Source organism: Gorilla gorilla, chromosome 1 (assembly GCF_029281585.2).
Source record: "Gorilla gorilla gorilla isolate KB3781 chromosome 1, NHGRI_mGorGor1-v2.1_pri, whole genome shotgun sequence".
In the NCBI taxonomy this organism is placed as follows: Eukaryota; Metazoa; Chordata; class Mammalia; order Primates; family Hominidae; genus Gorilla; species Gorilla gorilla.
Window position 1 is genome coordinate 189,925,851 of NC_073224.2, and position 12,727 is coordinate 189,938,577.

Genomic DNA, 12,727 nt, shown 5'->3' on the forward strand with positions numbered 1-12,727 from the left:
ACAAACAAAACTAATAGAGGAGATACTTATATATATATTTGGTCACATCCTAAGGTCTGCACTCCAAGAGCAATTCTGAAAATTTAGGTTCACTGACATCATGAGCTATGAATCTCTTCTGAAATGGTCATTCCGTTTCCACGATGGAACTCTAATACTCTAAAATTTGGAATGAATGAGGTTCTATGGCCTCCTGTTCAGTCTAAATGGCTTCACTTCCTTGAACAAGCCAGCAACAGCCTTGTTTTATTCCCTAGAATTTCAATCTCAGTGTGTTTAAATATTTTGTTACATCAGTAAGAAAGTCAAATTTTAATGATACTTGGGGATGTAGCAAAATGAGTGTTCAGAGCCTCTTAGCTCCAACTCTTTTAATCCTTCAACAAATTTAAAGAATCAAAACATCTGATGCCATTAAAATAGACTAGGCTTACATGCCCTATGTTGTCTTCTTCCAAATACCCTGTAAATAAGTACCAGTTAAGGGCATGAGCATGAAGAGAAATGGAGATCTTTATCTGTTTCTCCAGTTAACCATAGAGATCTAGCATACCTAGTTCATACCACATACTCTTTTCCGGAAAGAGAAATGAAGCCTGGGGTTCATAAGCCCTCTCTCCTGATGGAAATAAAATGTTGAAAACAATTTTTCCCTTTTTCTGCTGGTGCCACATCTGTGAGAAGTACAATTAGCTTTTCCATGTTTCCATGTTTAAACCAAACTTCTCAAATTTCATTTGGGCAGATGGTTAAGTTCAAGTCATGTGTCCTGGCTAATTGGATAAAACATTTTCCCCTGTAATATCACAGGCACAATGTTGACAAAGGTATCATGTGACAGGTACTTGCATACTCGACAGTGGGAACATAAAGGGATGAGGTCTTTGGGGAGGACAATTTGTCAACACATTTCAAGAGCCTTGTACGCTTCATACCCCTTACCCAGTGACCTCATGTATAGAAATCCAAACCAAGAAAGTGATGAAATGATGACAAAAGGTATACAAAGATGTTCACTGCAGCATTATTTATAACAGAAAAAAGTAGGACTCAAATATCCAAGAAGGGAATGCTTTAATTAGTTATGATGCACCTTTATGATGATTTTATAGCAACAGGAGTAATGTTTTCAAAGAATACTTCATGACATGAAGAAATTCTTATGAATTAACATTAAGTTATGAAACTAAGGCATAAACAGTATCTGGTGTAATATACCAATTAAAAAATTTACATATGGCCATAATGCCTTTGCTAGCCCCATGTTCACTAAGTCCCTAGATACTAAGAGGTCAATGAGGTCTGGCCCTTCTTGAACTACATTGTCCTGCTAATCTCATCCAAATGAAGAATTATGTGAAATTTACAAAGTTCTTTAAGGAGTTATCTTTAGCAAGGAGTGGCAGAAACACAGAATGCAGCCCATCTATTTTCAGCAGTTTATCTAATGGAAAAGGGGAAGTTTTCAGATTTGGGCCTTTAAAAAGAGAGTGGCCTCTGTGAGGATTTCCATCCTTGGGACCTCTTTCCCTTCTCAATTTACCTGACCTTTCTTCTTTAACTCCATCTCCTTCCAGATCCCTGAGGGCCATGTTCTCATTCCCTCCTTTAGGAACTGTGCTCCTCATCTCTAAAGGAGGACAGTCTGCCTCTCTGACATTTTCAATATACCTGGTTTGGGTCAATTTTCCATCAATTACTACCCTTCTCAGCCATTATAAGATCAATGAATCATTGTTGATTTCCTCATTTGCTTCCTAAGAAGTTATCACATTTCTCCAAGACAGTGGGTTGGGCATTCATATTTCTTGGAGACAATAAAAAATCTAGTAAGGACAGCATTTCCTTTCTATCAGTCGCATTTAGCTTTGCTCCTTTCAGAAGAGTAGCCCCTAGTATAATATTGTTGTGCTAGGAAGCTGTTGGTGCTCTCCTGAGCTTGGTTTATTTTTCAAACCCACTAAACCAGCTGTCAGTGGCTCTTCCACTTTGTTACCCAGAAAGAGTGGTGTCAGTGCCAATTAAATTCTCTTTGATGGCATGAGTTACCATGATTGAGAGACAGGAGCTAGTAAGGGGAGAGGTTTCTCCATTTTTAAATTGCTACAATGTCTCTTTCCCTAGGCTGTGAGTTTCTTCAAGCCAGTATCAAGTCTGACTCATCCAGATACTCAGCCATCATTGAGAAAATAATCTGCCCATTAAATTAGGCTGCCTTTAAGTTATCGATATAATCTGAGAGCTTGGTATGGGGAAGGCTGGGAGGTAATGGAATGTATTAATGAAGAGCATGATCTTGTCAAGCTTCCTTCTAACTTCAGAATATTTTCCTTTCTTTTGAATTAAGCCATGTTTTAAAATTTTAGTATTTTATCCAGCATTTATATGTGTTCATGTAATCAAGGAGACCCTCCTCATTAACTTAGCTATGTTCACTCATGCTCATCTTTAAATTTTTTCTTTTTAATATTTGATATGTGCTTCCCAGATCTTCTCTCTATATGAAGTGTTTTCGCTCACGCTGCTATAAGAAATACTATTAACTGGTGGCTTATATACAACAGAAATTTATTTCTCACAGTTCTGAATGCTGGAATTCCAAGATCAAGGTGCAGGTGTGGCTGGCTTTTGTTGAAGACCTCTTCCAGGCTGCAGACTGCTAATTTCTCACTGTATCCTCACATGGTAGAAAGATAGCTAGCTAGCTCTCTGGCCTCTCCTTGTAAGGGTACTATTCTTCTTGAGGGCTCCACCTTCATGACCTAATTACTTCCCAAAGTCTCCAACTCCAAATGCTATCACATTGAAAGCTTCAACATATAAATTTTTGGGGAACATAAACATTCAGTCCATAACATGAAAATAATTTCCTATGCCTCTAAACATTGCTGGGAGACCACTGAAGATAGTCATATGGTCTGGGAAAAAAGTTAATAAAATACCTGCTCCTTAGTTCTTTATTGCTCCAAGATACAGTCTCCATCTGTTGCAAGTTTTCTTCCTTTCCTTGTTAGGCCAACAGCCTCACTTCTATTTTTCTTGGTAGCTGGATTTACCACTTTTATTTAGCTCATGTTTATAGCAGCAACTTGGTTTTAGTGTCTTGAGTACATAATTAGGAGTAGAATTTTTAGGTCATAAGAGTATGTTTAACTTTATAAGAAATTGCTGGCCAGGAATGGTGGCTCATGCCTGTAATCCCCGCACTTTGGGAGGCCGAGGTGGGAGGATTACCTGAGGTCAGGAGTTCAAGACCAGCCTGGCCAACATGGTGAAACCCCGTCTCTACTAAAAATACAAAAACTAGCTGGGCATGTGAGTGGCACGTGCCTGTAATCCCAGCTACTCAGGAGGCTGAGGCAGGAGAATTGCTTGAGCCTGGGAGGTGGAGGTTGCAGTGAGCCGAAATTGTGCCACTGTACTCCAGCCTGGCTGACAGAGCAAGACTCTTGTCTCAAAAAAAATAAAAACAAAAAAAAAAACTTGCCAAACTGTTTTCCAAAGTAACTGTGCAAGTTTGCATTTTCACCAGCAATATATGAGAGTTTTAGTTGTTCTGCATCCTTACTAATATTTGGTATTCTTAGTCTTTGAAATTTTAACCATTGTAGTGTTTGGTAGTGGTATCTCATTGTGATTTTAACTTGCATTTTCCTAATGACTAATGATATTGAACATCTTTTCACATGCTTATCATCCATTTGCATATCTTCTTGTTCAACCATTTTGTCCATAATTGGGTTGTTGGTCTTTGTCTTCTTAATACTGAGTTGAACAGCAGAAATTTTTAATTTTGATGAGGTCTGATTTATCAATTTTTTCTATGGTTACGCTTTTTGTGTCCTATGAACTCTGCCTAATCAAGGTCACAAAAATGTTTGTTGATGCTTTCTTCTAAAAGTTTTACAGTTTTTATTCTAGTTTTAGGTCTATGATCCACTTCAAGTTTATATTTGCATATGGTAAAGGTATTGGTCCAAGTTCATGTTACTTTTGCATATAGATAACCAACTGCTCTACTACCATTTGTTTAAAAAACTGTCTTTCCCCATTGATTACCCTAGCTCTTTTGTCAAAAAAATCAATGTACCATACATGTATAGACCTTTTTCTGGATGCTATTCTGTTGTATTGATCTATAAAGTATGTATATATGCTGTATGTTATGTGATTATGCAAATCAGATGCTGTTTTTATTATTGTAGCATTATAGTAAACCTTGAAATCAAGTAGTGTAAGTCCTTCAATTTAGTAATTTATTATTAAGTATGTTTTTCTTTCTTTTGAGATGGAGTCTTGCTCTGTTGCCCAGGCTGGAGTGCAGTGGTGTGATCTTGGCTCACTGCAACCTCTGCTGCCCGGGTTCAAGCAATCCTGCTTCAGCCTCCCAAGTAGCTGAGATTATAGGCACTGGCCGCCATGCCTGGCTAATCTTTGTACTTTTAGTAGAGATGAGTTTCACCATGTTGGCCAGGCTGGTTTTGAACTCCTGACCTTAAGTGATCCACCCACCTCGCCCTCCCAAAGTTCTGGGATTACAGACATGAGCAACCAAGGCACCTAGCCTAGTACGTTTTTCTTTTACAAAATGTTTTGGCTCTTCTAGTTCCTTTATTTATATATAAATTTTAAAATTAGCTTGTCATTTTTAATTATAAAATTTATTTAATGACTGGGATTTTGATGGAGAGTGCATTGAATTTATAAATTGCTATTGTCCAATGAAACTTTTGGTGATTATGGAACTATTCTTTTTTAAAAATTAAATTAAATTAATTTATTTATTTTGAGATGGTCTCACTCTGTTGCCCATGCTGGGGTGCAGTGGCATGATCTTGGCTCACTGAACTGCAGCCTCTGCCTCCTGGGCTCATGATCCCCCCACCTCAACCTCCTGAGTAGCTGGGACCACAGGCATGCACCACCATGTTTGGCTAATTTTTGCATTTTTAGTAGAAATGGGGTTTTGCCATGTTGGCCAGCCTGGTCTTGAACTCCTGAGCTCAAGCAGTCCACCTGCTTTGGCCTCCCAAAGTGCTGGGATTACAGGTGTGAGCCATTGTGCCCAGCTGAGAACTATTCTTTATCTGCTTTGTTTAATGTGGTAGCCACTAGCCATATATGGCTATTAAAAACTTGTAATTTGGCTAGTTTGACCAAAGAACTTTAATTTTAATTTAATTTTAATTAATATAAAGTTAAATAGCTACATGTAGCTATTGGATATTTATTGGATAGTGGAGCTTATAGATAAGTTTCAGGAGAATTGACATCTTAACAATATTGTTTTCTGATCCATGAACATGCTGTATATCTTCATTTATTTAGGTCTTCTTTAATTTCTTTCAAAAATAGTTTATAGTTTTCACTGTACAAGTCTAGCACATATTTTGTTAAATTTATCTGTACTTTTATTTTTATGTTGTAAATATTATTATTTTCTTAACCTGAAGTTTTGTTAGTATATAGAAATGCAATTGACGTGCATACAGAAAACTCGCTTATTAGTTCTAGTAGCTTTTTGTACATTCCTTTGGATTTTCTAAGTATACAAACAATCATGTCTTTTGTAAATATAGACATTTTTATATTTTCCTTCTCAGTCTATCTGAATTTTATTTTTGTCTTATTCTACTGGCTAGGACTTCCAGTGCAATATTAAATAAAAGTGTTGACAGTGGACATCCTTCTCTTCTTCCTGATTTATAGAGGAAAGCATGAATTACTTGTTTAATTACTTCCCATTCACCCCATTGGTGAGGGGAAATTCCTGCCCTGGCGTTATGGGAATGGCTGAATACATGACACCTGACATGACAGATGAGATTGAGAGCAGTTTATTAGTCACATATACTCACAGCCCAGGAGAAGATGACATTGTACACCATCAAAGGGCCAAATGGAGGTTATACTCAGGAACACAGTGAACAATCAGTGGCTGCAGGAAGCAGGCTTTGTAGTTTCAAAAGGGTTAAGTGCTTCCCTGTTTCCTATGAGAGGATTTAATTGGCTTGTTTGAATAATTCTGTGGATTGGTAGGGAACTGAAACCACTCAGGGATAATCAGAACTATACCTGATCTGTTTGATAAGGAGTGTTGTTTGACTTGGAGACCTTATCTGTGTGAGGAGAATGGGGAGGAGAACTTGTGGTTAGGTAATTCCAGGCCCTCCTGTTTTTACTAGATGTGAAGGCAGCATATAGTGTTATTTTTAGGCCTTACACCATAAGCATTCAGTAATTCATTATTAAGAATGATGTTACACATCTTCTTGCTGAGAAGACCTCTATAATTATGTAATGTCCTCTTTAACTTTTTTAGCAATATATTCTGTTCTGAAGTCTACTTTGATATTAATCCAGCCTTCTTTGGATAAGTGTTTGTAAAGTCTGTTTTTTCTTCTGTTTACTTTAACCCATATATATCTTTATATTTATAGTAAATTTCTTGTATACAGCATAGAATTAGGTCTCGCTTATTTTTTTCCCCAATTCACTCTGTCAATCTCTGCCTTTTAATTAGAGTGTTTAGACCTGTGCTTTCCAGTATGGTAGCTGCCAGCCATATGTGTCTTCTGAGCACTTGAAAGGTGGCTAATTCAGATTGAAACATGCTGTGGGTGTAAAACACAAACCTGATTTTAAAGACATAGTATGAAAATGTATATAAAATACCTCATTATAATGTTTTGGCCAGGCGTGGTGGCTCACGCATATCCCAGCACTTTGGAAGGCCGAATCACTTGAGGTCAGAAGTTTGAGACTAGCTGGCCAACATGGTAAAATCCAGATTCTACTAAAACAAAATACATGGTGGCATGGTGGTCTGTGCTTGTAGTCCCAGCTACTCAGGAGGCTGAGGCAGGAGAATCACTTGAACCGGTGAAGCAGAGGTTGCAGTGAGCCAAGATTGCGCCACTGCACTCCAGCCTCAGTGACAGAAACTATGTCTCCAAAAAAAAAAAAAAAAAAACTATTTGTTAAATATTTCTGAAGGACACAGAAGACTTAAACAGATTATAAGATATATCATGTACTTGGATAAAAGGACTCAGTATCATAAAGATGTCATTTCTCCCTAAATTAATCTATAAATTTATCACAATTCTAATAAAATACCAGCAACATTATTACTTTTTTCTTTTTTTCTTTTTTTTTTTTTTTGCAATTAGGCAAGCTGATTTAAAATTTTACATGGAAAGAGTAAACAACAATAGCCTGTTTCTTAAAGAGCAGAATAACAAGTATGTCCTAAGAATATAAATGTTGGATATGGTATGATTAAGTGGGTGTGGCCACAGGAGTAAATGAGAACAAGGCTTGGAAAGAGGTTTATGCCATGAAGGGTCACAGGGGAAACACCAGGTTTTGGTTTGGTGTCAGAACACAGGAGCAAGGGGAAATCCTAGGCCAAAGCCTTTATTGGGATTTCTGTGAGAATTGCAAGGTAGAGCAGAGTAAACATTTAGGATTGGCTATTTTGAATACTTCTGGGGGGCTGTGGCTATAGATGCCCATCAAGGGGATCTCGCTTTAGTGCTCCTCCACTTTGCTGAGCGTGCCTGTGTCATTGCTCTTATCACATTGTTTGGAAATTAATTGTAAACTGAATTTGTGCATGTTAATCCTTTCTTTCCAATTAGTTTGTAAACTTCAAAGGCATGGTATTTTTGATGTGAAAATTACATGAGATAACACAGATGAATTTCCTAGCATAATTTCAGTCTTCCCTGAGTCTGCTACCTTCTGCCTGAAACTTTGTATAAGTCACTTAAACTCTGTGAGCCTCAATTTCATCTTCTGTACAAGAGGCTGATATTAATACAAATATCATAATGCTGCTCTGAGAATGAAATGAGTTTGTGCTCGTAAAAATATGATTATGAATTAAATATTTCTCTCATTCCATTCTGCATCTAACTTAGTGGCCAGGCACATGGAAGGTATCATTTTAATGAATGTTTATGGAGGGAGTGGGTGAATCCTACAGGGTATATTTTGCTTGAAAGAAGGCACCCTTGTTGTGGGTGGGTGTTTTTCTGTGGAGACAGAAATCATAGGAGGTCTCTGGGGAAGACAGACCTCCCAGGGACATATGAATGGTAGCACGGGGAAACTAATTCCCAGGAGCCCATGTAGGGGACGTTTTCCCCCCACTTCCCATGCTGTGTTATTTTTCACACAACAAAAGGGAAGTCTCTGAAGACTCCAGCAGTAGTGAAGAAGTCTATACTCCCTCCTGCACTGCTTCCTGAGGAATAGCTGACACAGAGGAGAACCGAACCTGGTCCTGTCAGCAAGCTGGTTTTCCAGGCTTTTCGTCTCCTCTGCCCAGTAAGGCATTTGTCTATCAATTCTGACTAACAAAACTTTCTGCAGTGATGGAAATGTTCTATACATATGTTGTCCAATATGGTAGCCAGTAGCCACATGTAGCTATTGAGCACTTGAAAAGTGGCAACTCTGATTAAATAACTGAGTTCTAAATTTTACTTAAAATTTAAATTGACCAATGTGGTTCAATTTAATAATGTTATATTTGTCTCTTTATCCTCAGCATCTGCACAGAGCCTGGCTCAGAAGAGGCATGGGGGATGTTTGTTTAAGTGAATTATTCTAAACCGTGCTAGATTGTTTTATTGGCTGGATTTATACTCATCAAATGCATTTTCATTCATCACCCTATTTGTGTCTTAGAGCTACTCTTTGTGGTAGGCAGGACCTTTGTCTCAGTTTGTTGGAAGAGGAAACTGAGGCTCAGTAAGTTTAAGTGATTTGCCCAAGATTATAAAGCTATAACATCAGTCTGAGTAGAACCCACATCTTTCTCTTTATTTTTCCATCTCCCTATACTTAATGTAGTTCTTTTGTTCCTCTTAGCCCTTATTGACTCCTCCGACACCGAAATTCCCAAAACCCTCACAGCCTTTACATAAGTGTCATTAGGACTGTGGAAAGCACATATATATTCATCTTGATAGTTGTGTGGACATGGCTTGTGAATTTTAAACTGTTCAAATGTGAGAGATAATTCTGATAGCTATTTTCATGTAACTTTCTGTACAAGATTCTTATCCCTGATTTTAATGCAGATGAATGGATAGTTCCATGCATGTGGCCAGCATCTTACTTAGAAGGCCTTCCGGTCCGTCTCTGCATTTCTGCCTCAAGGCTTTCTCTCAAACTCTAGAAGTCTGCTCAGCCCTGGCAAGCATAACCAGGAAATGTGAGAGAGTTCAAGCTGGAAGGTGGAGAGCAACCCTCAACCAATGGAGACAGAAATTAGGAGACAAATGCCCCAGACTCTGTGTTCTTCAGTGGGACAACGGCAGGCACACATTCTACCCTGTTTTTCAGAGTCTCCAGCAAGATTAAAAATAGTTGTCTACTACAGCAATCAGCTCAATAACACATTTTTCTTAGCGTTTTCCCCCCTTCCCTCTTTCACTCTCTCCACCTCATTTCCTTTCAGATTACCACCATTTTCCATTCAGCAGACATTGACTGAGATCCTACTTTGTGTCATGCACCACGCTGCACTATGGAGTATACAAAGATAAGAGATCAACCGTAGGTATCAGAGAGTTCATGGTCGAGAAGGAAATAATGCATAAAGCATTTGGAATAGAGGGAATATACAGGGGACTGTGGGAGGGCAGAGCTGGTCAGGACGAGTAATGTTCCAGCTTGGTTTTAGACGATAACGGCGTGTCACTACTGAAAGGTGGGAAACAGCAGCCCATATTTACTGAAAAATACGTCAGCAAAAGGATAAGTCTTTTCTGGGGTTGAGGGTTGCTGTCGCAGAGGGGCAAGGAGCCAGAACCCTTTGGGCCTCTGTGTGTTTGGGTTGGGGTGGGCACACAGTTGGTTTTCAGTGCATTTCAGTTGAAGACGAGTAACCCAGGCAAACCAAGAGGAGAAGCTTTGGGAAATCAAGAAACCTGTCCCAAGTCCCCAAAGTTGAGCACCAACCACAGAAAAGCCAGTTTAGCTAGTCTGGGCGGTCAGTACGAGGACCCCGGTCGCCGGCAGGAAAGCGCCATCCTTACAGACCTGGCCCCTGTGCTCTAGGGGTGGCGGAGCCTGCTCAGTTGCCAGGATGCGGTGGCTCGGTTGCGGAGGAGCAGCGCCCCGGGGCCCAAGTCCCAGCTCAGGCCCGGGCTCGCGCCGCGGGGGCGGGGCCTTGGACGCACGCTCCTCCCAGGCGTCCCTCCCGCCCTCAGCCGCGCGCCGGCCACCCGCGCGCCTGCCGCCCGTTGCCCTGGCAACCGTCGTGCCGCGTCTTCCTGAGGGAGCGCCTGTCAGCCCACTGATCCCACCACACGCTCCCTACTGCCCCGCGGTTTTCGCGTGAGCTCGGAGACTGAGGGACAACAAAAATGGCGGAGGGGAGCCAGTCGGCGCCTGAGGCAGGTCTGTGGGGGCGGCCGATCTGGGGAAGGCTGAGGCGGCCAGGCTGTCCTGGGTCTCAGGCAACAGGGGACTCGGGCATGGTCCTACTCCTGAGGAGGCGGTCCTGTATATTTGCGCGGTGGGTTATGACTTCAGGGTCAGGGGTCAAGGGTGGCGTGCACCCCTCTGAATGGCGGGCAGGGACCTCGAAGTCCGGGTGGTGGAGGGGAGTGTGGGTTAGTGTGCACACTTCTGAAAGAACATGGGCCCGAAAGGGGCTGGGACCTGAGGGAAGAGACAGGATCTTAATCCTGGGATCACCTGTGGTGAAGGCTAATCCTAGGGCTAGGCTGTGTCATGGAAAGGGTGTACACTGCCCTGTGGGAGCATGGGAGAGATCCCTAAAGGGGCATGATTTGGGCTGGGGGTGGGAGTAGGAGGCTCTGTCTCTAAAGAGGGAGGTATACGTGGAAGGTGTGTTACTTTAATATCAGACAGTGCCATGGAAGGGGGAGTTAGAGTATTTGTGTTTGGGGATGTGCAGTGTCCTCAGGGTCACTCCTGGTCACAGAGAAATTTATGCAAATAATCCTTGTATGGGTCCTTAAAAAGACAAGAGGCCTTGAGGGGATACCCGGAACCCCAGTCCTTTAGGAGCCTACCAAAGGAGGCTGGAGCCTGAGTGTGAGTGTATGTGGGTTCAATGATCTTGAAGGTCATTCAGAATCAAAGGAGTGCATGTCCACACTTCTGTGGGTAGAAGATAGCCTTTAAGGGACAGGAAGACTGACAGGAAGGGAGACCCAGGATCCTATTCCTGAGGGGACCCCTTGTGCATATGGCTGGGATTTGTGAGATACTGACTTTAAGTTTCTCACAGGGTCATAGAAGAAAGCAAAGGTTTTTACAGTTTTGAGTATGTGGGAGGGAGTTTGCCTCCAGATGAGGCTGACCACTGAAGAACTGGATGTTACGGGATGGCATGGGTGTGTGGGTAGAAAAGAAGTGGCTTTGGGAATATGTGTGTGATGGGTGTTGGCAGTGGTATACATAACCTTGTATATATGTCCTGATCAGGTATTATCATTACAAGAGTGATCCACTTGAATTACTTTGGTCCTGGTGTGTGTGTGTGTGTGTGTGTGTGTGTGTGTGTGCGCGTGTGTGTGGTTATGGTACATACACACCACACCCCAGAAACTGGAACTGAAAACTATGACACCCTCAGAAATAGGTTCGAGGAACCATTATGTCTCAAGGCCTTCATTATTTCTCTTTCTTTCATGGCACCTCTGTTTTATTGAGTAGCTCCTCTACTCATTTTATAGTTTTAGCTCCCTCATAACTTGAACATGCTTATTCCTTTATTCATTCATCCACTCAACAAATATCGAGTGCTAACTATATGCCTGGCAATAAGTTAGGCATTGGAAATTCCCCGCTTTGGATGAGCTTACCTTGTTCTTCTTTTCCTTTTTTTCTCATAGCATTTATTGCCTTTGAACATACTATTTAATTTACTTGCTTGTATTGCTTATTTCCTGTCTCCTTTCACTACAATGTAAGCTCTACAAGGGCATTGTTTTATCAATACCACATGTCTAGAACTGTTCTAAGTGTATAGTATGTTCTCAATAAAGATTTCTTAAACGAATAACTGAATTACTGATATTGTCTGGAAGTGATATTTTAGCTGACATATGATAGGGATTGGATAATTGAAAAAAAGGGCAAAGAGTGGTCGAGGCAGCAGGAAAACCATGTGCAAAGAACCCAAGCAGGTGGAAACATGTTATGCTGTGTTTAAGGAACTGAAAGGAGACAAGTGTGGGTACATGTGGGGCAATGGGAAGAGAGAAGAGGTATGCTGAAGCCAGATCTTCCAGTACTTTGTAGAATATGATATGAATTTGGGTCAGAAATCCTAAGAATAATGGGAAGCCATTGAAGGCTTTTAAGTGGGAGCGTGCCATGATTAGAATAATTAAAAAATAACTCTGGCTACAATGTGGAGAGTACAGACGATACAAGAGTGGATATCGGATATACTCTCCACCAGCTACATTGAGGAGAGTACAGAGGGTACAAGAGTGCATATAGAGAGACCTTAGAAGGTAGCAGTGGAGACGAAGAGAAGGAATTGAGAAATACTTAGGAGATAAAATTAATAGGACTTAGTGAAATATGAGGATGATGGAGAAGGAAGTATCGAAGACTACTTTTCATTTTCTAATTTGTGCAACTGGATAGTTAGTGGTGCCATTATTGGGATAGGGAGCATTGGAAGGGGCCTTGGGTAGGTGTGAGAGGAGAGATCATTAATTTGGTTTTA

General features: G+C 40.9%; 1 protein-coding gene across 6 annotated transcripts in view; it reads left to right on the forward strand.

Annotated features, from left to right (window-relative positions):
• Positions 1-10,169: 10,169 nt before the first annotated feature.
• LOC101147269 (AGBL carboxypeptidase 4) overlaps positions 10,170-12,727 on the forward strand; it is a 1,515,476-nt gene continuing 1,512,918 nt past the window's right edge. For 4 of the 6 annotated variants that reach the window (XM_055348249.2, XM_019018134.4, XM_063698909.1 and 1 more), the window contains exon 1: positions 10,170-10,416. In XM_055348249.2, coding sequence (XP_055204224.2) covers positions 10,383-10,416 — 34 coding nt within the window. In that variant the 5' untranslated portion in view covers positions 10,170-10,382. The remainder of the gene's footprint in view (positions 10,417-12,727) is intronic. The other 2 variants (XM_055348250.2, XM_055348264.2) reach the window with 1 other exon arrangement.